This window comes from Lissotriton helveticus, chromosome 5_2 (assembly GCF_964261635.1).
Source record: "Lissotriton helveticus chromosome 5_2, aLisHel1.1, whole genome shotgun sequence".
NCBI lineage: Eukaryota > Metazoa > Chordata > Amphibia > Caudata > Salamandridae > Lissotriton > Lissotriton helveticus.
The window spans coordinates 1,709,765-1,735,192 of NC_136066.1; the positions used below are offsets into that span (position 1 = coordinate 1,709,765).

At 47.0% G+C, this 25,428-nt stretch overlaps 1 protein-coding gene across 1 annotated transcript in view; it reads right to left on the reverse strand.

Moving 5' to 3' along the window:
* PKN3 (protein kinase N3) overlaps window positions 1–25,428 on the reverse strand; it is a 335,392-nt gene that overhangs the window by 97,864 nt on the left and 212,100 nt on the right. The window contains exon 12 of the mRNA XM_078646592.1: window positions 21,826–21,949. Coding sequence (XP_078502718.1) covers window positions 21,826–21,949 — 124 coding nt within the window. The remainder of the gene's footprint in view (window positions 1–21,825; window positions 21,950–25,428) is intronic.

The following is a 25,428-nucleotide window of genomic DNA, read 5'->3' on the forward strand; positions in this document are numbered from 1 at the left end:
CCCTTGCCGAATGCGGCTATGATCCAGTCCCAGGCGAGGATAATATGGTTTTATATTCATTCCGCGTAAGAAAAGTGGCCGAGTATCTAGTCACCTTACCGAATATGAAAGAAGATCTAGACAGAATATATCGTTTCATCCGTACAGGGGATGATCCAGAAAGTATTAGCGAGGCCATGTCTCAAAGGAAAGCTGAGATCCAGCTCATGATATTAAAGTTTCTGATCAATTGTCTAATAAGAGAACAAGATTACCCGTCTAAAGATCAAGCCGAAATGAGAACCCTGACAAGGTGGAGTGATAATATAGCCGAGGGTAAGCACAAGACCGTCGGTGCTATGGAGAGTATGTACAAGAAAATCCGTAGAGAAATAATAAAGATACACGAACAACGTAAAGCAGCACAAGTAAGCGAGAAAGAAAGTAATTCTGATACTGAAGAGATAGACGACGAGAATCCCGCCAGAATAGCGTATGTAGGAAAATCTAGATTTCCAGATCGCCATTTACGCCTAGAACACAAGTCTATTTTTCATTCTCCAGCACCAGAACAAGGTTCACTAGAACAAGTGTTTCAAGCTACCGATCACATTCTGAAATCACGAATCGGTTACAGTGAGTTAAGTACCATGCATGAACAAGAACTAGCCCGATCAGCAGTCCGATGGATTACTGATTCTATCACTTTTCCAGACGAAATAGTGGCACAAATGTTTCTGAAAATGCCCCCAGCCGAACAACGACTGGTGGGTATGTATATGATTCAGCACCTCATTACATTGTATGAGGGTCAACACTCTGATCCAGGTCCGTTACATGATGTCCTGAACGAGTTACTCCAGTATAGATGGAAAGGTTTAGGTACCGATTTAATTAGTGTCATTCTAGAACAGCGTCACAAATATAGAACGTTTCTGAACCCGCATTTTGTTCATGTCTCACCCCCAGAAAGTAAACCATTTTACATGGAGAGACAGAATCCGTTACGAGAAGTCCACCCAGTCAGAGGAACGGGTGGCGAACTAGAACGAGTGTTTGTTTACACTCCGATTACAAAGATGGAACTCCTCGAGATGAAGAAATTAATTCCCTGTCATGACAAAGATCCAGCAGGGTTCCATAGAGAATTAAAAGACATGCTCCGTATGGGAGAATACACGTATCCAGATATAATTAAAATGTTAAAGGTTCTGCTGCCTGCAGGGGTGTATGAAAAGCTCAAGGAAAAAGAATGGGAGGTGGGGGAGAAAAAGATCGATTGGGCAGTTCTAGAAGCTGAAGACAAGGCACGAGTACCAGGTACCGGTCTTGGAGATAAATGTAAAGAATTACCGGAATTATTAATACAAGTTTTACCCAGATTATTGACAACTAGAAAAGAAGACTGGGATGCAATCTCAGCCTGTAAACAGAAACAAGACGAAGATATTAGTGATTTTTATTCTAGATTTGAAAAATGTTTTAGCATCAACAGTGGCCTCAAGACAAGTAGTGAGTCATACCCTCACCTTTTTGTTACTAAATTAGTCGAGAATTCAAGCCCACAAATTAAAAATCGAGTTTTGAAAGTCGAAAGTACCTGGCAAGCTAATACCCCGTCCCAGATGTTGCAGATGCTTCAATACCACCAGAATAGAATCAGAGAAGAACAAGAACACGAAAGAAAACGTATGAAAGACACGAAGATGAAAGTACTAGTTGCACAATCTGTTCCTCAAGACAGTCAGAAGAGGGGTCCGAATCAAGCCAGTCATCCTGCAGCTCCCGTTAAAGGGAACTGCAATTATTGTAAACAGCCAGGTCATTTTATAAATGAGTGTGCAGTTCTGAAACACAACATAGCTACTGGTAAGACTAAAGAAAGACCACGTCCGCCTAGACAAGAACAAGTTTCACAGATACCTCAGCCACAGAATGCACAACAGACAGTTACAACACCGCAGCCTATTGCTGCAACACAGCACGTTACACAGCAGATGTACCAGTATGCACAGTCTGAGTATCCAGAGTACCAGCAGTATTCATGAAACAGCCTAGAGAGGGAGGTAGGCTTGCCTCTCATCGAGATACCTGTAGATCAAGAAGGTCCCTATGTTCACAGTCAAGTATTAGGGAAAGACAGAAAGTTTTTGATTGATACAGGGGCAAGTAGGACCACAATTAGTCACGCCGAAGTTCCAGGGGCTCCGGTCTCAGGCTCAAGAAATGTTTCCCTTGGATTTTCAGGAAAACCTATCGTAAATGAGATTTCAAAGCCAGTTTCTCTAGAAGTAGGTCCATTGTCCCGCACTACTGATCTGTTACTTACTAAGTCATGTCCAGAAAATCTATTAGGCATTAGAACACTGAAAGAGTTAGGTGCAGTTATATGCTGTTCCCCAGAGGGAATACGATTGTTCCTACGTGACTTTAAGGGTCACTATGTATTACGAGATTTTGATTCAAGACTGTCTAATGTTCCGCAGCACTTATGGGCGCAAGGTCCAACTGATGTAGGTTACATGCAAATCACACCCTATCGTGTGACTCTCAAGCCAGGTGTAGTGTTACCACGAATCAGACAGTACAGATTGCCACCTGAGGCTGTAGCAGCCTTATCCAAAATTATTGACGAGCTCATGGCTCAAGGAGTGGTTGTAGAAACTGACTCCAATGTATGTAATTCTCCGATCATTCCAGTCATGAAACGTACTGATCCAAATGCACCCCCAGTATATCGATTAGTGATTGACCTACGAGAGCTTAATAAATGTATTATTCCGCAGTACCCAGTTGTCCCAGACATCTCTTCCCTATTAACGGCCATTGATTCCGAAGCCACGTTCTTCACTGTCATAGACCTCAAGAACGCATTTTTCAGTGTTCCTATTCATCCAGACAGCCAGTTCCTTTTCGGATTTTGTTTAAATGGAAGGAGCTATATGTTCACACGAGCTCCTCAAGGTTTCACAGAAAGTCCTAGTATTTACAGTCAAGCACTCAAGAGACAACTAGACAACATTCACATGCCAACTGACACTGCCCTGCTCCAGTATGTCGATGATCTACTGATCACAGCCCGTTCTGAACGTGCTTGCGAGCGAGCATCACTGACAGTTCTGTATTTCCTAGCCGAGATGGGGCACAAGGTGTCCCCTTCTAAGCTTCAATTCTGTGTCCAGCAAGTGGTATACTTAGGACACTTACTGTCCAAGAGGGGTAGGCAGTTGACACCAGACCGTATCCAGTTAATAGCGAGTCTTCCTCAGCCCAAGACCCAGAAGGAGGTACGTGCTTTTATTGGCCTTACTTCTTATTGCAGACAATGGATTCCTCAGTATGCATTTCTAGCCAAGCCATTGATACAGTTAACGACACAGGAGGCAGCCGTATCGACTGTCCTCCCTTGGACATCTGAACATACACTTAGTTTCAATGAGTTAAAGAAAGCTCTATGCCAAGCTCCAGTTCTAGCGACACCGAACTACAGTAAGCCTTTTACACTTTTCGTTACTGAACGCGAAGGTACAGCATTATCTGTTCTCACACAAGATCAAGCAGGACAATACAAGCCCTGTGCTTATTTTTCGAGCACATTAGATCCTGTAGCCCAGGCTCTGCCTGCGTGCCTCAAGTCAGTTGCAGCCACAGCCCTAGCTATCAGACAAAGTGATTCCATAGTCTTAGGACATACCTTGACAGTACAAGTTCCACATTCCGTGGAAGTTCTTTTAAACCGAACACAAACTCAGCACTTGACAATTGCACGTTTAACAGGTTATGAATTGACACTGTTCCAGCCACACATAGAAATCAGACGCTGCAACGTTTTAAATCCTGCTACATTGTTACCATCAGTTACTTCGAATTCTGCCACACATGATTGCGTGGAAGTAGTTAACATTACGACAAAGCCAAGACAAGATCTGACAGATACTCCGTTACCAGATCCCGACCTGACACTTTATGTGGATGGTTCATGCCTGAGAACTAGTACAGGAGAACTAGTCGCCGCGTATGCAGTGACTACTGACACTGAAGTTATTGAAACACACCGTATTGATACCCTGTCCGCTCAAGCAGCAGAGCTAGTTGCTCTGACACAAGCCTGCATACACGCCAAGAACTTGAAAGTTAATGTTTACACATATTCACGTTACGCATTTGGAGTTGTACACGACTTCGGAGTGCTCTGGCAGGAGAGAGGTTTCATGACTTCTCATGGAACCAAGATTCAGCATGGTCTCCTTATTCAAGCTCTGTTAGATGCCATACATTTACCGACATCTATCGCTATCATGAAGTGCAAAGCACATACGAAAGTTACTGACACCATTTCTCAAGGTAACGATGAACAATAGTTACTTACCTGTAAACAGGTGGTTCTCCAGTATTGGTGTCTTTCATAGATTCACATGCCTGAATCATTCCCCGTCGTCGGAGTAGGAGTCTCACGGTATATAAAAAAGCAATAAAATGCCATAAAATATATAGCAGATAACAGAAATACCAAACCAGGAAGTAAGTAGCCCCAGCTACAGTAGAAAAAACTTCCACCCTCGTGACTATCTAAGTCATTATGTGTTAGTCCAAACTGCAGCCAATCAGGCGACAGCACCCACCAGAATGTTCTCCCCAGAGGCTCAGGCTCTCAGATTTTCTCGCACAGGAGTGAAGTCCCATGCTATTCGAGAGAGTCTCTGGGGGAAGGCGGGCGGGTTGCATGTGAATCTATGAAAGACACCAATACTGGAGAACCACCTGTTTACAGGTAAGTAACTATTGTTCTTCTCCAGTATTAGGGGTGTCTTTCATAGATTCACATGCCTGAATCAGAATAGTAAGCAGTACTCACATTATAACGCTCGTAGACGTCAGAATATCATGTATGCATATAATTAAATATACCCATGTATATAGTAAAGGAGACATGCATAACAGTAATCAACATGTTCTGAGCAAACGTCTAAAGAGCATAAATGAGGAGGTGGAAACAGAGGCTCACCTTATTTGAAAAGATTGCGAAGCACTGCTCTCCCAACCGAAGCATCTGCATCATCTGCCGAGTCCAGACAGTAGTGTCTAGTAAAGGTGTGCCTGCTAGACCACGTGGCAGCTCTGCAGATCTGTCGAAGTGGCACACCAGCAAAAAGGGCAGTGGAAGAGCTAACTGCCCTGGTTGAATGTGCTCTTGGCAAGGCTTGTAAGGGCCTACCAGCCTGTTGGTGACAAAGTCCAATCGTAGAGGAGACCCATCTAGCAATGGTCTGTTTTGAAACAGCACAACCCCGGCGTTGCCGGCCATAAGCCACGAACAGTTGGTCTGTCTTGCGGATGGCCGAAGTTCTGGAGAGATAAAATCGAAGGCATCTTCTAATGTCTAAAGAATGCAGTGCTTTCTCAGCCGTAGACTGTGGGTTAGGAAAGAATGTTTTAAGGACAACAGGTTCATTAAGATGAAAGTCCAGTGGTACTTTAGGCATGTATGTGGGATTAGTGCGCAATACCACTGAGTCCGTGGTGAATTGAAGGAAAGGTGCCTTAGATGTAAACGCCTGAATATCGCTGACCCTCCTAGCAGATGTCAAAGCCAGGAGCAACGATACTTTCCATGTCAGAAATTTCAGGTCCACCTTATGAATCGGTTCAAAGGGGTGTCGCATGAGCTGAGATAGAACGATGTTCAGATGCCATGCCGGAGGAGGTTTTCGGACCGGCGGAAACATGCGAAATAAGCCCTTGAAAAATTGTTGGATGATCCGTACAGAGAACAGGGAGTTTGATCCATCTTGGCGAAACCTAGAGATGGCTGCTAGGAAGACCTTAAGAGTAGAGTGCGCCAAACCCAGTCTGGCTAGATGCAGAAAGAAAGGAAGGATTTGTTCTGGTGTTGCTTGAATGGGATGTAAGTCATTAGCTTGGCACCATGCACAGAACCGTTTCCACTTGAGTTTGTATGTTTTGATCGTGGATGGAGCTCTGGCTTTTGCAAGCACCTCCTGACAATCTTGTGGAATGTTTAGGTGTGCAAATTCCATGTGTTGAGGAGCCAAGCTGACAATTTCAGCGAGTTCGGGTCCGGATGGTATACCCTGCCTTGCTGGGTGGATAGAAGCTGCGGAATGCGTGGTAGTGGTATAGGGTTGCATTCCGAGAGAAGGAGTAGTTCGGGGAACCAGTATTGTCTGGGCCATCGAGGAGCAATTAAGATCAACCGGCATGGCTGTTTCTTCATTTTCCTGATAACTTTCGGGATCAGAGGTATCGGTGGAAAGGCGTACGCGAATATTTGATTCCAGTTCAGCGAAAGGGCATCCCCACACGAGTCCTTGTGGGGAACCCAGCTTGCAAAGAATGGGCATTTCCGGTTCTGGAAGGTTGCAAACAAGTCCAATTCCGGATGCCCCCACATCTGAAAGATGCGACGTAGAGATGGGAGATGAAGTTCCCACTCGTGAGTGCAGCCCCCGGACCTGCTGAGAGAGTCCGCCAATACATTCGCAATCCCCGGAACGTGGACCGCTGACAGATGAATATCGTGAGTCAAGGCCCAACTCCATATTTCTTGTGCTTGTTGAGATAGTCGGACTGATCTGGTCCCGCCCTGTTTGTTTAGATAATACATGCAGGTGGTGTTGTCTGTCCGTATCAAGACTGTGGCACCTTGCAGAGTCGCTTGAAAGGACTTCAGGGCTAAAAATATGGCGTGTAACTCTAACCGGTTGATGTGCCATTTCATTTGGACCTGGTTCCACTTCCCGCTGACCGTCATGCCTTGGAGGTGTGCACCCCAGCCTGTCATTGATGCATCGGTCGTCACTATGAACCTGGGAACTTCCGTGAGGAAGGAGCATCCCACTTGTAAGTTGGATCGGTGGGTCCACCATGCGATTGCTTGTCGCATGCGAGGTGTAATGTGGAGGATATCTTCGAAAGATCCTGTGGCTTGGATCCATTGGCGGCTGAGTTCCTCCTGTAAGGGTCTCATCCGAAGACGGCAGTTGGGAGTGAGCAGAATGCAGGAAGAAAGCATTCCGAGGAATGACTTGAATATGCGTACTGAAACGCACTTTCTTAGTGACAATGTCGTCGCGAGTCGTTGAATCTTGACTTGTCTTTCTTCTGAAATGAATACTTGGGCAAGGTTGGTGTCCAGTGTCGCTCCTAAGAAGTCCTTTCTCGTTGTAGATGTGAGACGAGACTTCTCGAAGTTGATTGAGAAACCTAGGTTCTGCATCAGAGACAAAGTTTTTTGAACGTGATCTTGAGCCGTGTCGAAAGAACTGGCCTTGATAAGGCAGTCGTCCAGGTATGGATAAATTTGAATCGATTGCAACCGAAGATGGGCCGCTACTGGGGCCAGCATCTTCGTAAACACTCTGGGGGCTGAACGCAGGCCAAATGGGAGGACCTTGAACTGGAAGTCCCTGCCAGCCACTCTGAACCTGAGAAACTTCCGATGCCGTGGGAAAATCGGTACGTGGAAGTATGCATCTTGAAGGTCGAGTGTTGCCAAAAACTCTCCCGCCGAAAGAAATTGGAGGATTTCCTGAAGTGTTAGCATCCTGAATGTGAGTTTCTTCAGAAACTTGTTCAATGCTCGCAAGTCGAGGATGGGGCGCCACTCTCCTGACTTCTTGCGAACAAGGAAAAATCTTGAGTAGAAGCCTCGTCCCCTCTGATGATGAGGCACTCTTTCGATTGCCCCTTTCCGGATCATGGTGTTGATCTGGACGAATAGCTCCTTGAGGTGCGCTGGATCGGGTCCTTTTGGGGGGCAATTTGGGGGGATTTTTACGAATTCTAAAATGTGTCCTCTGGCTACTACATCCAGGACCCATTTGTCTGTAGTAATTTCGGACCAATTTAAGTAGTGTTGGGATATTTGTCCTCCAATTTGGTTCGGGTTGGCACAAAGTGGTGGCAGGATGCGTGCCTCATTTCTTGTTGTCTCTTCCTCGATAATTAGATTTTCCTCGAGGTTGAGAGTAATTTCCTCTCTTTTGTCCATAGGTTTGTTGCCGGTAAGGCTGAAATCTTTGGTTTCCCTGGGTGGAGGAATAAGAGCGTTGTTGGGCGTATCCTCCTCTATTATTGAAATTCCCCCTTCCTCTTGTGCCACGAAAGGAAGATTTCCGGTACTGAAGGGTACCCAGTGAACGTGCTGTTTCAGTGTCTTTCTTTATTGCCTCCAGGGCCTCATCAACATGTTTGCCGAATAGTGACTCTCCATCAAAAGGCATGTCAATGATTCTGTTTTGAACCTCCTGCCTAAAGGAGGTTGCTCGTAACCATCCTTGCCGTCTAAGAACAGCTGCACCCGCAAGCTGTCGAAAGGCAGTGGCAGCAACGTCCACAGCAGCGTCAATCATCTCCGAGGAGACACACTCTCCTTCCTGAAGGATTTTCTTGGCCTCAGTGCGATCAGGCTCGGGGAGCTTGTCCATGTACGGTGAGATGTCCGACCACATCTGTCTATCGTATCTCCCTAAAATGGCGAGGGAGTTTGCGGCCCGGATGGTCGTGGCTGCAATGGTAGAAACCTTCTTGCCAATGGAATCAAGGCGTCTCCCATCCTTGTCTGGAGGAACAGAGACCTGAGACGTAGGGTTGGAAGATCTCTTCTGCGCTGCCTGTGCCACCACAGAATCGGCTTTAGCTTGCCCGACAAGGCATGCTGGAGAAGTAGTAGGCGCCCTATATTTTTTATCTACTCTAGGGAGCACTGCTGGTAAGGAATTCGGCTTGGCCATGATCTTAAGACCCTCCTTCCAGATAAAATCTATAATTGGAATGGTCCAACTCTGCTTATGAGGGGTAGATTTAAAATCATACAAAAAGCAGTCTTCTTGTTTAGCTTCCATGGTTATTAGAAACCTCCTAGTTGCTCTATCCATGATCTTGTGAAATGAGGCAACGTCCACGGGTGGGGACTCAGAAACAGTAGGCTCCGCCGGAGAGGGTGTGTTCGCATTGTAATCCTCATACTCCGACGATTCAGAGGCTTCATTCAGCTCTCCTTCTTCCTGATCCTCCTGTTCCGAGAGCTCCTCTTCTCGTGGCTGAGGAGATGAAACTGGTGACGTTGAGCGACTGTCCTCCAACGCATTAGAAGCCCTTGGTCGTGTCCGCGGAGAGAGGGAAGGCCTTCCCTGCGGCAAAGGTGTAGACATCACTGAGTCACCAGACTCAGAAGGTGGGAAACGTCTATAATAGTCACTGAGCATGTACTGCAAGTTGCGGAATAAATCTTCAGGCAGTTGCCTATCAGTGTCAGGTCTGTCAGCCCGCGGAGCAGGCTGAACGTCCTCCATGTTATCCTCAACATCTTCCTGAACTTTAATATGGAGTTCGGATGGACTTCTAGCTGGCCCAAAATTTTCGTCTTCATAGGATCCCTCCTCATCTGAATCCAAAAGCTTGTCAGGCACCACAATGGTAGTAGAAATAGAGTCCACAGTAGCTCTCTTTTTTAATAAAGTAGCAGTAGTCGCAGGAGATGGCAATGGAATCCCTGCTGTCTGCGCAGACCAAACCTGCAAAGTAGTGCAGCTTGAAAGAGGCGGCGTCAACGGGACGTCTGTATACTGCTGACAGTGCTGTCTCGTCGACGGAATCGTCGTCGACGGGGTCGTCGACGGGGTCGTAGACAGTAGCTTCGTCGACGAGTGCTTTGCCGTCGACGAGGATCTCTTCGTCGACGAGGTCGTCGACGGTGGTGTCGTCGTCGAGGCCGTCGACGGTGGTTTCGTCGTCGAGGCCGTCGACGGTGGTTTCGTCGTCGAGGCCGTCGACGGTGGCTTCGTCGTCGAGACCGTCGACGGTGGCTTCGTCGTCGAAGTCGTCGACGGTGGCTTCGCCGTCGCCGTCGACGGGGGCTTCGCCGTCGTCGTCGACGGGGGCATCGTCGACGGAGTCTTCGTCGTCGACGAGGATTTTACCGTCGACGGGAGGGCCGTCGACGTCGATGTTCTCGTCGACGGTGCCAATTTTATCGTCGACGGGGATCTCAAAGATGAAGATGACAAAATCGTCGACGGTACCTTGGCCATCGTCGTCGGGGCAACTGTAGACGACGAGATAGGCCTAATCTGGACATGAACCAGTGTAGGCGAAGAAGCTGAAGACATGACAAGTGTAGGCTTCGGTGAGGAGAAAGTCATAGTGCAGGTGGTAGAAGTGGCCACATGAGAAGAAACACAGTCCTTCCTTGACGTTGAAATTGTCAATAATGGCAACTGAGGAGGCACAGATTTAGAAGATTTCTTAGGCACTGTCTTAGTCCCAGACTTCTTAGAGGGCGTAGAATCCCCTTTGGAAAGTGGGATAACTTTACTTGAAGAACTAGGCCCAGGAGCATCCTGGGAAGATTTAGACTTCTTAACCACCTTCGCCCTCAGAGATGAAACATCAGTTTCAGCCTTCCTCTTAGTTGATAGAAATGAAGAGCCGGAACCACAACTTCCTACCTCAGAGACAGGGTCATCCTTGTTCTTTAGTCTATTGAGCCACAATAGAAGGCGCCCTTCTCTATCCTTGATGGTCTTGGAGGGGAAAGTCCGGCAGATCTTGCACTCCTTCACCTCATGATCAGGATAAAGACAATACAAACATTTCTTGTGGGGGTCCTCCTTGAAAAGTCTTGGCTTCCCACAAGAGTCACAGGCTCTAAACAGGGATTTAGATGAAGACATCTGTGAAAGTTGAAGAAATTAGTGATATAGAAGAAAAAACTGAGCAGAGCTCAGGGAGACTCCCTTCACACAACGTGCGGTAGAAAATCTGAGAGCCTGAGCCTCTGGGGAGAACATTCTGGTGGGTGCTGTCGCCTGATTGGCTGCAGTTTGGACTAACACATAATGACTTAGATAGTCACGAGGGTGGAAGTTTTTTCTACTGTAGCTGGGGCTACTTACTTCCTGGTTTGGTATTTCTGTTATCTGCTATATATTTTATGGCATTTTATTGCTTTTTTATATACCGTGAGACTCCTACTCCGACGACGGGGAATGATTCAGGCATGTGAATCTATGAAAGACACCCCTAATACTGGAGAACTAGCAGATCGCACAGCCAAGCTCACAGCACAGACTCTAGACATTCCAGTTAACATGACACACACTCCAGATCCGATTACATGCATGACAGTTAAGGACCCTACACAAGATGTCATAGATATCCAGTTACATGCTACTCCCGAAGAAATCAAGAAATGGTCCGAACAAGGAGGGGTCCAGACAGATCAAGGATGGTTAACAAAGGGTAGAACCACATGGTTTCTCCCCGACTCTATGGTTCAAGTCATTATTAATACCGCACATAGTTCAGCACATTTAGGAGAAAAAGCTATGTTAGACAGTATCCAGAACATTTGGTTCAACAAGCATTTACGAGCTGCAGCCAAGCAGAAAGTCCGTACCTGTATGATATGTTGTCAGTTTAATCCAGGTAAAAGTGTCCCGGTGGAACAAGGTGGATTCCAGCCCCCTGACCACCCTTTTGAAGTCCTCCAGATGGATTATATTCAGATGGAGCGATGTCGAGGTTTCAAGTATGTTCTTGTAGTTGTATGCGCTTTGTCCAGGTGGACAGAAGCATATCCAGTCCCAGATTACACAGCCGCGACCACTGCCAAGCAGTTGGTTCATGAGTTCTTCCCCCGTTATGGACTCCCTAGAGTCGTATATTCTGATAACGGTCAGCCATTCTCATCTGAACTCATGAAGCATGTTTCCCTGTTGTTAGGGTACCAGTGGAAATTTCATTGTGTACGCCATCCTGAAGCAGCCGGTCTTGTAGAGAGACATAATCAGACTCTGAAAATCCGTATCGCCAAAGTATGTAAAGAGAAAGGTGTGGACTGGCTGGTAGCTCTACCAGTCGCTTTGTTCTATATGCGCATGGTCGCACATTCCAGATCAGGTCTGTCCCCGTACGAGGTCGTATTCGGCCGCCCCCCTAACATGTGGGGTACTCCTAGACCCCGAAGTATTACCGATGTTTCAAGTAATATGCTGACAGATTACCTAGCTTCCTTGATGTCTGCCCTCAACTCATGTCGTTCACAGGTTGCCGCCGCATTTCCAGACAATACCGAGGTGGCACCGCATGAAATCGTTCCAGGATCCATGGTGATGGTGAGGAATTTTGACAGATCAAGTCCGCTGGAGCCTCGCTGGAAAGAGCCCCGACAGGTCCTCCTCACCACCCGTACAGCCGTGAAGTTGGAAGGTCGCAAAGGCTGGGTGCACCTTTCTCATGTAAAACAATTTAATGGACTGAAACCCGTCTTAAAGAACATTTCCCAGGATTTGAAGGATTGCCATAATATTGTTCTCAAGGACTGTCCCGCAAAAGACATTGTTACAAACCCTCCCCTGTTAGAGAAAACTCCGCAACAGGAGTATAAACTCAAACTCCGGTCTAGTAAAATAAGTCAGCCAGTTTGATTGTCTAAGTCCTCCCCTAGGTGAAACGGTTAGACTGTTTCTGACATGTATAAAATAGACCCCCATAGTGAGAGAGTTAGTCAAAACTCAATTCGATGTATCGTTTTTCTATGTTTCATATTGTTTCTCAGCATTATGATTTCCTGCACCAGTTATGCATTTTTCTTGTATTTCCCAGTTCTTCATGTAAATAAGTCTGCTAATGCTACCGTAGAGCACACGTTTAGTGATCTGCCTCCTCATGAACTCTCTTACCGCCTCGCTATGCGAAATAACTCATTTATCCGCATGCTACATTACTCACATCAGACCAGCAATGCCACTAATTGTTGGGTGTGTGGTCGACTCCCCCCTTTCCAGATACCGAAGGGAGTTCTGCCACTTTTTCCTTATCCATTTTCACATAATGGTTCGTGTGGAGCATGGTCCACGTTAACGTCATCCTCAACAGATATGTCTTTTCTTAACAGTACATGTTTTCCAGACAAGCAAGGTCTTCCCCACAGAACCGGGTTAGATCTAGAAAATGAAGTGTATAATTTAGGTAACTATTCTTCGAATTTCATGGTCTTGAATGTTCAGTCTGATACTACTCCAGATTTACCTGCTATTTCAGTACTACCAGTCAAAGGCGAATTATGTGTCCGAAATAATGGTTCCGTACACGTAGGACATAGTGATTGTACTACTATTGTCAAGTATAGTGACAGTGGGAAATCTATTTTCAAAGCTTCACGCCATTCTTATTTTATTTGTGGTCAAACTGCATATGTTCGTCTGCCCCTCGATTGGGAGGGAACCTGTTACATTGCCTTCCTACTGCCACCTGTTTTTCTAGCCCCACCTGATTATCATAGAAACACACATCTAGTACACATTAGACATAGAAGGGAGTCCCCAATTGTCGATTATACTGAAACTGCTCTAGAACAGTATACAGATTTCAACAGAGGTTTCTTTTTCTTTATAGGACCTATCCAGAATAGTAAGCTAATCCGTAGGTTAACCAGAACCCTCGAAGCTGTAGTAAATGAGACTGCCTCTGCTCTAGGTAACTTAACTGAAGAGCAATCTGCTATGAGATTTGTCGTTTTACAGAATCGTCTCGTCCTTGACGTCATACTGGCCGATAGGGGCGGGGCCTGTAGAGTCATCGGATCTAGTTGCTGCATTTTCATTCCAAATAACGCGCCGTCTGTTTATTCAGCTATAACCAGACTCCATAAAATTGCCCATCTGTTACACCAAGATCCAGGCACCTGGACATGGTCCGGTTGGTTCTGGAATATAATTTCCGCATGGGGATGGAAAATATTGTCCTTCCTAGGTATTGCAGTAGCGATCATATTCAGCTGCTGTCTCTGTATACAATGTGGCCCTGCGATTTGCGGCATTTGTGCTACCTCTTGTATTCCTAGTCCCAAGCCCCGTTCTAAATCCCGTTCCAAGAAAATTCGAGACGAGCAAATGATACTGTATGAAATGATAGACGGTATCATGAAAATTGATGTTTCCTGATGGAAACGTAGTGACAAGGAGGGAATGTGGAAAAGTAAATTTTGCCATGTTCTGTGTCCCTACGTGTCATCCATCATATGTTATGTGTGCATGATTAAATATGCATATGTATTCCCTATGTTCGATCAAGACACAATTATAGTTGTGTCCACCTCTAGTATGCCAGTTTCCAGTTCTCGTGAATACTACGAATATCAGGCCTATGTAAAGTTACGTTGCCACGTTTCTCAGTGTGCACGTTATTTCATTGTAAAGTCCCCGTTTCTAGGCCTCAAAAGGGCCTGGACACCAGATTCAGCTCCTGTCTCCTGAAACCTCGCTGAGGAGCGATACAGCCCCCACCTGTATCCTCGACCCTTCACTTACTTCCTGCCTCACAGTGCCCGGTTCAGGCTGGCTCTGCCTTTGAGTCTGCCAAAAATATGTTATGATTCCAGTTATCAGTTCAGTCCTCCTTCTCTGCATTCCTAAATTACTGAATCGCATCAATAGTTTCCGTCATTGTCTAGCCTTCACGTCTCCACGTTAGAGAAATACTGCATTTAATGGTCATTTAATATTCTTCATCACGTACTACATGTAGAATAATGCATGGTCCAGTCTTAGAATCAAGTCAGCCTTTCCCCTCCTAACTTCTAGTTTATATCAACATGTTCTCTAAACATCAGATACTAGATACTGCTTAGGTACATGTCGCCCTGACTCTCCAGACTTCAGTCTCTGCTCCTAGCACAGAGTTCATAGCCCCCAGTTTCTCCTAGTGATACGTCATTGCTAGTTTGCGCGCACCATCAGGTTAGAGGTCCCGGCTCCTCAGGTAGCCCCCTCCATGGTTTCCGCCCCATTCATGACATATTCTGTTACGTTTGCATCACATGTCTATGTATACGCCCTGTTACACCTCTTTTCACCCTTATCTTTCGCGACTGCTACGCGTCACACCTTCTGCTCCACCCACTGCTACGCCTATTGCAATGTAATGCTATGTGTTTGCGTTATGTATATATGCTCATGCACTGTTATTAAAAAAAGTCATCCGTTCCCCTTGTCCCGATCCTGACACCAGCAGCGTTGCTGGGCCCTGCCATCCTATTCCTATGCAGGTTGTCCTGTTCCTGTCCTTTATGCTGTAATAAACCTGCGAAACTCCTACTACCTCGAATTTTGACTCTTATTTATTGAGCTATCTGTTATTCATTTATACATTCAAAAATAGGGTATTATTTATTTATTTACCACAGCTGGATTACCTGCTAGGTCCCCTCCTATGGGTGGGACCCAGGAAGTGGGTGGATACACCCCCTTCCTTTGATCCAGGCCGCCCTGGCACGAGGGCTGGAGTGCCCCTGAACCGGTTTGGCCGGATTATGCAAGGGGCAGCCTTGTGCGCCCCAAGCAGTGTCTGGTTTCTTTCAAACCTCCCTGCTACAATCCACTATCTCCTGTCTGGGGGGGTGTGACACCTCCCTGCGACAGGAAACCCTTTGTCCAGATCCCCTTGGCTGAGTTTCGGTCAGCTACAGGGGGTCAGACTTGTGTCTGTGGCAGAAGCATCCATCTTGTGGATCTGAGGCCCTTTTAGAAATTAACCGCATTTAAGTAAAGTAACATGTCTTACCCCTCTAGAGGGGTGGAATGCTATCCCCGTCGCCAGAACTGGCGAGGGGATAGTATTCCAAATCGTATGACACCTTACACGACATGTTTTGATAAAGCCAAACCAAAGTTGCTATATAACCGCGAGGATTATAATGCACTTAAGAGTATATGGTATGGCATTATCCTGAAACAGCTTAGGGATTTGTTCCCGACGGCTGCAGACAGGCTCAGCTTATGCTAGAGCTCCATCTCACATTAAACCACGCACTCGGCCCCCAGGATTGATGAGGCCTTCCATAGGAGTGGCTCACAGGTTTATATGTGTCCAGATATAGGTTTAGACATAGGTATACTATATCTAAGCAAGGGGTGATTACACCACCTTTCCCCAGCTGAGTGATCAGCCAGTTGTGTCAATTTAAGAACCAGCCAGGGGTGGCAAAAGATATGCTGCAGCCCCTGGTAGGCCTTGGTGGCACCTATGCCCTGAGCACCTATAGTGCATGGTACAGGGGCTGACAATGAGTCCATTTCCAATTGTGGTATGTACCTATAGCACATGTATTAATAATTTAGAGAGAGAACAGCAGGCTGGGGGTCTGATTAGCAGGCCCACAGCCTCAGTAGTCGAAAACCAGTGAAGCAAAAAGCAAAAATTTGGGGTGACCATAGGATAGCAGACCCTACTCTCCTACAGTTAGTTATCTGAAGTAAAGATGCCCCCGTCTTTCACCCTTTGAATCTTTCACCCACATCCCAAAGATACCTCAGTAGTATTTATTCTGGATTTTTGTAAAGTTTAACCTGATGAACATGTAACATTTGTCAACCCATTCTTGACGGACTGTTGTGCCTGTGAAGACTTTCCTTTCGATATTTGAGATCTACAGCATGTCTGGGGGTGACTCTTCCAGACCTGTATTGTACATTTCAACTAGTGCCGCGTCAGATTGAGTGAAGAGACGGCTGGTCATATGTATATCCTACAAAGCAGCACAGCACACAGTAATGCTAGCACATTGTAATGCTGTGACACAAGGACACTCTACTGATGCTTCCTGACAAGGATGGCCACAGTCCAGAGATTTCATTATCAGTACCTCAACCAGAGACTAAGCTGGTTTAATTGCATACTTTGACATGATTGTGACCTCGGTGCTCCAGTTTGGAGGATACAGTAAAGTCATTTTACTATTACGGTGTGATAAATACGTGAGCATGAGTGCGTAACCCCATTTTTGCAGTTTATTGTGCACTTAGTCACTTCACTGGAGCGTTCAGTACTAGTCCTCTCTCACGTTAACCACGTTCACCACATGAACTAGCACATCACTGCTGCATGTACTGATGTTGAGCGTGTTGTTATTCGTTACAGACCTACAGCTCACAACACTGAGGTGAATATCTGGCACCTTTCAAATACACCTAGTGTGGTAGCATATGCATTACTATAGTGCTCTTATACATCTAGCAGGAAGGGCAACTTTAGTCCTGATGAATGCCACAGATGTTTGTATAGACTGAAACATGTTGACTCCACTTGTGGATAGAATTATCCCCCACTTTACATTTATTCTGCCACTGGGGTATCAATAAAAGAGATGGGAACGTCATTTGTGATCCACTAGGCATTGTCAGCTGAGTTTGTCCGCCCTGGCGTTCAGAGACCCCCTCAGGTGTTGAAGCACCAGGGATATGTCCTGACATTTCAGCTATGCCAGAGGTGCAGGACCTCTGGACAAAGGGTCCATGACCCCACTCTGTCCTGTTTGTTGCAGGACCACATGGCGGTGGTGTTTTCGGTAAACACCTGCACCAGCCCTCCAACAAATTGATGTAGAGCTCGGCTTCCGCCAGAGACCAGAGTCCTCTGAGCTCCACCTCTCCCAGATGGCCACCCCATCCCAGGAGTGATGCATCTGTCACCACTGTACGATCTGGTTGGGGAAGGTAGAGGCATGTGCAGCTGATCCAATAGCAGTTTGTTAGCCACTGCAGATCTTTTGTAGTGCCTTACGAGATTGGGACCATCCCGGAGAGATTTCACCAATGCTGCCCCAAGTACAACTTCAGGTCCCACTGCAGGGCCCGCATATGCCAGCCGGCATGCGTCACAAGCAGGATGCAGGAGGCCATTAGTCCCAGCAGCCCCAGGGTCCGTCTCACCAAAACCCAGGATAGACTGAAACATCAGTATCATAGCCTAAATATCCAGGACTCGCCGTTCGGGAGGATGCACCTGAAACTGCACTGTGTGCAGAACAGATCCAATGAAAGAGTGTCTAAGAAGGGGTCAGATGCGACTTCGGCACATTGATAGTGAAACCGAGTGAGTGCAGATTTGCCGTAGTCTGGAGGTGGGAGAAGACTGCCCGGGACGAGCCTGGCTTCAAAAGCCAGATGTCAAGATAGGGGAATACTGGCACCCCTGATCGAAGATAAGCGGCAACCGCCGCCATCACTCTGGTAAACACCATGGGGGCGCTTGCATGGTCGAAGGGGAGCACGGGGAATTGAAAGTGCTCTTGTCCCACCATGAACCGCAGGTAATGTCTGTGGGTAGACAGGATGAGGAAGTGAGCGTCCTGCAAATCCAACGCTACCACCCAGTCTACCGGGTCCAGGGCAACCAGGACTTGAGCGAGTGTGCGCATTTTGAATTACTCCTTGTTGGGAAAGAAATTGAGAGGGCGCAGGTCTAGGATAGGACGAAGGCCTCTGTCCTTCTTGGGCACCAGAAAGTAGTGGGAATAGCAACTACGACCTACCTCTGATGCTGGCACTCTCTCTATAACGCCCTTAGCCAAGAGAGCTGCTACTTCCTGGCGGTGTAAGGAGAGATGACCCTCTGTCAGCCTATTGTAAGAGGGTGGCATGGGTGGAGGAGCAGTCATGAAAAGCAGGGAGTGGACCCTTTGGACAATTTGGATAACCTAGTGGTCTGATGTTATTGACTTCCAGTGGTGCAGGTGACTGCATATTCTTCCACCCACTGGTTGCCCATGATGGTCAGAGGGCATTCTAAAGATGATTAGAGGCCGCTGCTGCCCAAGTCATGGTAGACTGGGCCTACCTCTGGCAGCCTGACCCACGAGGTCTGTGGGTGCAGCACCCTCATGCAGAGGCGGAGATGCTTGCGGGCCGTGGTGGCAGGACAGGTAGAGGCGCAGATGGAAACACCTTGCGTGGCAGCGAAAGGCAGACTGAGGTTGACGGTCTGGCATGGAAAGACCCAAGCACCTGGCAGGAGCTCTGGTGTTCAAGCGCTTCAGCGTGGCGCCCGCCTTGTCTGAAGAGACTGAAGCCATCAAAGGGCATGTTCATAAGCGAAGCATGGACATCCCCTGAAAAGCCTGATGACCGCAGCCACGCATGGCGCGTTAAAGCCACAGACGAAGAAACTGCTCTGCCAAGTGTGTTCAATCCATATCAGATTGTGAGCTTAGCTGAAACTCTCCCATCAACCATAGCTTGAGAGGGTATGACCCGGGCCTTCTCGGGGACCATAGGCAGCACCTGCATTACTGAATCCAACAGGGAATCAGAGTAACGGCCCAAAAGGCATGCAGTGTTCACAGACCGCAATGCCATGCCTAAAGTGTCCAGCCTATTGGATTCTCTATCCGGTGAAGTGGATGCTTGGACCACCTGTGGTGGGGTTTTGGGCAGGAAAGAGGGGTCCCCTGCGGTGGGGTGATGGCAGCGGGCAATTGTCCTGCTCACAGGAGCCCCTCTGCAGGGCTTGGAGCAAACCCCTGAGCAGGACATGCAAGAGGGCTTAGTTAAATGGGAGAAGGGGTTCTGAAGGGGTGACTCCAGACTGAAGCACCTCTGTCAAGATGTTAACCTTGTCAGCCACCGAGGGCAGTGTAAGGTCCAGGACCTTGTTCGTCCTTCTCACCACCATAGCAAATGTGGCACTCTGCTCCGGTAGGAGGAGAGACCAAACCAGTATCTGGCGAGGTGCCAAGTCCACTGGCATCAGCTAATTCCCCACACCAGTCCATGTCAGGGTCTAGGGGCTGGTATTCTTCAGGGTCCAGTGGCCCCTCTCAATCTTCCTGTAAGGGATAGGGCTCAGGCTCCGGTCTGGAGGGTATGGCTTCAGTCTGTGATGGAGTCAGTGCTGGCCGACGCACATCTGGCTCCGGAGTCGGGGATGAGACTGCAGGTAGCGCCAGGAGCGTCAACGTCGAGACCAGCGTTGGGGAAATGTCGAGGTGGTATGACTGGCACAGGTGCGGATCCACCTGTGAATCCAAGGGGCCCGACTGTTGCCAAGGGAGGACCTGTTGACAGGGAAAGGGACCCCTTCCCCCCCCATGCCTTCAGACCCTCACGTGTGAGTAGCGCACTTTAAACGCCCTGATTGATTGAGTTTGCAAGTCACCCGGAAGTGCTCTACATGTTAAAATTGCGGTTTGGCAGCAGAGCTAGGCTCTGGTAAATGGGGTTACAGCAACGTGAACCCTCATCTGAGTGAGAACAGCAACTGCCACCTTGCACCAGAAACAAAGCCACCAGTATTGGCTGCTGTAGTGCAGGGGCAGAGGATTTTATCCGCACTACTTCAAGGCTGATGTTTGCACAGGGGGAATAACCTGGGTCACTTGCCTAGCCTCAAGTGTAGCACATGTGGAGAGCGCACAGATCAGGTGCACGAGGGGGTGATTGGAAGGGTGAATGAAAAGTCTTCCTTTGGTCAATATCTACCAGAGTACAAACAATGGCGGACTGTCTCCCTTCAAGTGGTGCTTAGTCCGCGGCGGGTCGACATAAAAACCTGTATGTAGCTGTACTGAGCACCAACTCCAGGGAGAAGTCTTCTCTTATCCATGGGGTGGGGGAGTGGTAAGCTTCCATTACTTCTTTACCTTTCAAGTTGGTTTCCTCTACTAGAGTGCTCCACCCCCACTCTCTTTTCCATTTGTGCATCTGGATGTCTCCTAGTTATGGTGGCCTTTTGATGGGCTTTGTCTGGGGCCAATAATCATTCCTAGCTTGAACGGGGCAAACTGGCCTGATAAGTAAAAGACTGCATCAAGATACGACGGTAGCCATGGTCACTTCTTATGAGTAAATTAGTCCTGCCTGCATCCTACTCTGAACAGCGCCATGAAACCTTGGTCTACATGCGCTTTACAAATGGGTTATAACATAACATAACATAACACTTCTCTGATAGACATGCTTAAAATAAACCACAACATTGGGTTTTTTTCTGGCCCTTAATAACAAAGTTAGATAAGTCAGTGCTCCTCATAACAGTAAGCTGTACAACATCTGGAGATTGAAAAGGGTCTGCACTGCCTAGAATCTCTGCCGGGTCCCCTCGTCACTGAGACATCTGGAAACGGGGTGCTGGACACCCTAAAAGGCGCGGCGTCTACCACCAGCGGGACGCTGCCAAACTCCATGGAGAAGAAGTCAAGACATTTTAGAGCCTGGAGATCCCTGCAGTCCAGCTGACCTAAAAAGAAGAGAATACCAGACTGCAGATTGACCGGTGAAGCTGCAGATATACTTTCTTGCTTCTGCAGTGGTAAATTACACCATCCCTGACCCATCGAATGTCACCAGGGATTTTCTATTTGTCCCTTCCCGGTCCTAGGGTGTGGAGGGGGGGGTTGAATTGAAGGTTTTTTGTTTGCCTGGCACTGACCGACAGACTTTTTTTGCACACATACAAAAAAAAATGATGGGTCACAAAGCTTTCTGTGCTTCGCCGCCCATATCCCCAGAAATAACATTGACCATCAGGCACGTGTTAGAGAAAGTCCAGCTCCTATAGGGTCAACAAGAGAAAAGGTTTGTGTTTATAGCTTGGCAGTCCTTGGCACCTTCTGGTTATCACTAGGCAGATCATATGAACTATTGATTTCACTTGCTTTTGAATGAAAATCATTCTTTAACACTACAGCAGTGGCTGGTCATGGAGTTTGTGTCACGCGCTGTGTCTTGAGGTATCTCAGTATCCCAGACCCTCCACCTCTTACAATGACCGTCATTGCTCAGCGTGGCTTCTCCCAGTAGGTCAAGTGCAGAAAGCGAGTGGTTGGCGATCAGACTGGAGTGCAAGAGTGATGGTGGCCCTGGGACATCAGTGGAAAACAGAACTGCCACAGGATTCCACCCTGAAAGCAAGGACTGCCCCTGAACCTCAAGACAAGGCCTCAACATACATCAACATCCACCTCCAAGCTGGAGTGCAGGCTGGGGAGGTGGGGGGTCTCCATCCCTTGTCCCACCTCCAACATCCCTTCCCAAGACATGATCTCACCGGTGAGTGCACAGGTGCATCGGTGACGTCTTCAGCCTCAGGCTCAAGGAACAAACGTGGTGGTTTTCGAGGCGGCTTGACTGGCTGGTCATCGGTAAAAGTCAACTTCATGACGGCAAAGTCACTGTATGGAGGAAAAAAACAGATGTGTTGGACCAAACTGGACAAAAACCACAGCAGGGAGAAAACATTTGTAGTGAATGGTGCACAACAAATAGAAGACCCAGGGAAGGAGCTATAAATCTCAGATATGAGTCCTTCAGATGCACACAAACAAAACAGAACTGGCTGCAGGTCAGGACAGACAGATGGAGTCAATCAAAAACATGTGTATACAGAACTAGAAAGGGCAGCTTTGCCCAGGCATTACCAGGGGGCAGCATGTCCATGGCGCATCACAGTGTGCAAGATGTGAGCAGGGGAGAAAGGACAGAGGAGCAGGAAAGAGACAGCTCAGCAGAGAAAGGGCAGAGGCAACATCTGTAGTAGCAGAGAATCAGTTCAGAACATAGGAGAAAGGGCAGGGAAGCACCAAGTGCTGTGAGGGGCAGAGAGACAGCTCAGCAACTGGAAGAAGGGGAAGGGGAGCAGCAGATACCTGGAGCAACAGCGCGAGAGGTGACTTCAGGAGAGAGAGGAAAGCAGCTCTGATCTGGACAAGCAGAGGGTGCCCATTCAGCACAAACAAGGAAGGGCAGGGAGACACCACTTATCTGGGCTGTAGGGCAGGAGTGGGTCATTTCAGGGCAGGCCCTCACAGTGGACAGGCTGAAGGGCAGCGCTTCACTAACAGGACAGGTTGGTGCAGAACAGAGGATGAACCACAGGCTGGCACAAGTTATCTTGTGTAGGAATCTGCCTTCGGGAATGGAGAGCAGGGACCGGAGGAGCACTTACATGTAACATTAGATATAAATTGGCAATTTCAACACAGGAGTCGGAAGACGACCTCAGTTACCTCGATTGATGGATGCATATATGTCCCCTATGTGAGAAGTTAGCCTGGCCTATGGTGTCATTAGTTCTAGTGGGCACCTTGCACTGTAGTGTAGTTCCTATTATCCCAATAGGCTCTGCGCATTGGAATAATACCTTCAATAGTATAGGCCTAGACCAGACGTTAACTAGGTCTACTACTGTCGATATTAGACTTAAAGTTTTGGGTTTGCCAGCTAGCTCAGAGTTCACTAGAAACTTTCTCGAATAGGCAAGGAGGAGTTGAACCTCCCTGGATAGACAAGAAGGGATTTAGTTTCTGACAACCATAGAACATGACAACTTTGCTCTCCCCTAATCAAGAGTGTATCTCGAGAGTCGTGTGAACAAAAGGCAATTTATTTTACTCAGTCAGTACGTGCATTCTTAGTCTCATCAGATTGTAGAGAAAAGGAAGAGACGGGCGTGTTCAATAAAAGATGTTATTTATTGATCAGTCTCTTTTCTCGTACAAGAGAAATGGATCGATATTATTGCAATACTTATGGTTAAGTAAAGTGCATACATTAAAAGCAGAAGTATAAAATAATACTGTAAAAACATTGATATGGTTTCTAAGCCATATGAAGGTTTAAAATGAATAAAATATATTACATACACGTATACATTTGACTAATCGTACTCAACTGGTGTTTCTAGCTACGCCTACCCCGTGTACCTGACCTAAGCCTAATACGTGGGCGGGGATAGAAAGTTACAGTTTAAGTTAAGTTTGTTTTTGCCAAGTGACTGACTAAAGAATTCTCTGCAAGGGGTTATTCAGTTCTGTACCTGGAATCTTAGGATGAATGAGGGATGGTATCTCTCGTCTCTGGTCTCGATATTCCAGGCTGCCTGCGAGGGCTACCCGGAAGCGCCGGAGCTGGATTTCTCGGCAGGAGAAATAGGCAGCTGCTCGTTCTCAGCGCGTCAAGAAGGCGGGGCTGCGCCAGCGGGGTCTGCTCTGCTCTGGGCTTCGGCAAGTCTGGCTGCTCCGTCCTCGTCACCACCGCGTGTGTTTGCATAGGGCAATATCGGTAATATTTATACCTTTAAGGTGCCGAGATTGACGTAAGGATGGACATAGATACGTCAATAAAGATGTCATACGACCAGGTCGTTAGCACATTCTTTTGCTGAAGTTCTCGGTGAAATCAAAACAATGGCCACAGGGTTTTTCCCAGGTCTGTCATAGGTTTGATTTGTTTTGAGAACTCCGTATGCCTTATCAGGGGCTGGAGGAATATCGCTTGTCTAATTAGATGGCAAGCGTTATGACCTAATCAGATAACACGTTCCTGTGCCGTAGTGTGGCTTTATCAGATAACGGTTCCTGCATCATGGGGGTTTTCTGCCTCATGGGATGGCTGCTAGTTAACTTGTTAGTTCGTTTAACCAGAATAGGGTCAGGAATAGGGGGATCGATACAGAACCTATAGGAATACATCACACCCACTCCACGCTAACTATGGACATATTTTCTAATCTATGCATAGTAAAACATACCGTAGAGTATCGTGTATACCTTACCACCCCAAAATACATAAATGCATTTTGAAATTATCAAATATACGGAAAAAAAGCAGTTACATGTATTGTATGCACTCAAGCTGTGAAATAATGCTAAAGTAATCACGCATTTGTATACATTATTGCTAATTGGTATATGAGAAATTACACATGAAATGGCTCTTAATACAGAAAAAAGGTTCGAGACCATTTCATCACAGAATAAAATAACTATGAACATACCAGCGGGCAGCTAATGCCTATAAGCCATCTAAAATTAGAAATTTTAGTTCTCTAAGAATAGTTCTTACTTTAAGCAGAAGATAGTGTCCCGAAAAATATGCAAAAATATTTTGGGGCTGCTGAAAAAATTGCTGTCCGTGAACTGGAGGGAAAATTGTTCATGGTATTTTGCTTTTCTAGTTGAAGGTCAAATTCAGGGAATGCCGTGTACGAGCTTGCTCAAAAGTCTCTATTTCTGCTCTGGTGAGAACATCATATCATTTAGACTCTCGAAAAAGTTGTCAACAGCTTCCTGGGAGAGTTCCACTAACTCGGAAATAGGTGTAACCATGCATTCGTGCGCATGATTGTCTCCATTGACATTTTGATTTGGATTACTGACAGAAGGTCGTACCTGATCGATGCTGCTTTCATCTTGAACTTCACTACCCCTTAATCGTAGTGGTGAAGCTTCCACGAATGCCGTCATCAGGATTGGTAGCCGTTGAGGGCAGCACAAAGCATGAGCCTTTGTTGGACTCAACAATGTTTCTGCATCCATTGGCGCATCCGATTGTAGCGTCAGACAGGTGTCTAACACGCATTCTTCTCCGCATAGCAGGCACGTTAATACAGGTAAAACACATCGCTGCCACATTGGTCGAAATGATAGAAACCAAGTCATGTTCAGGTCTCTAAGCCGGGATAGTCCCAGGATTTTTGATATCCGGTCCCGGTATCCAATGGCTAGGATTGTTTCTTCCCTTGTCGCAGGTGTTTTGTCTGTGACATGGTTTGCCATAACGAAATATAAGGACTAGGAATAGTATTCCTGCAATCAGTCCTAAAATGAGGGGAAGTCCGCCAAAAATCGAATGGACGAAATCTGGAAAAATA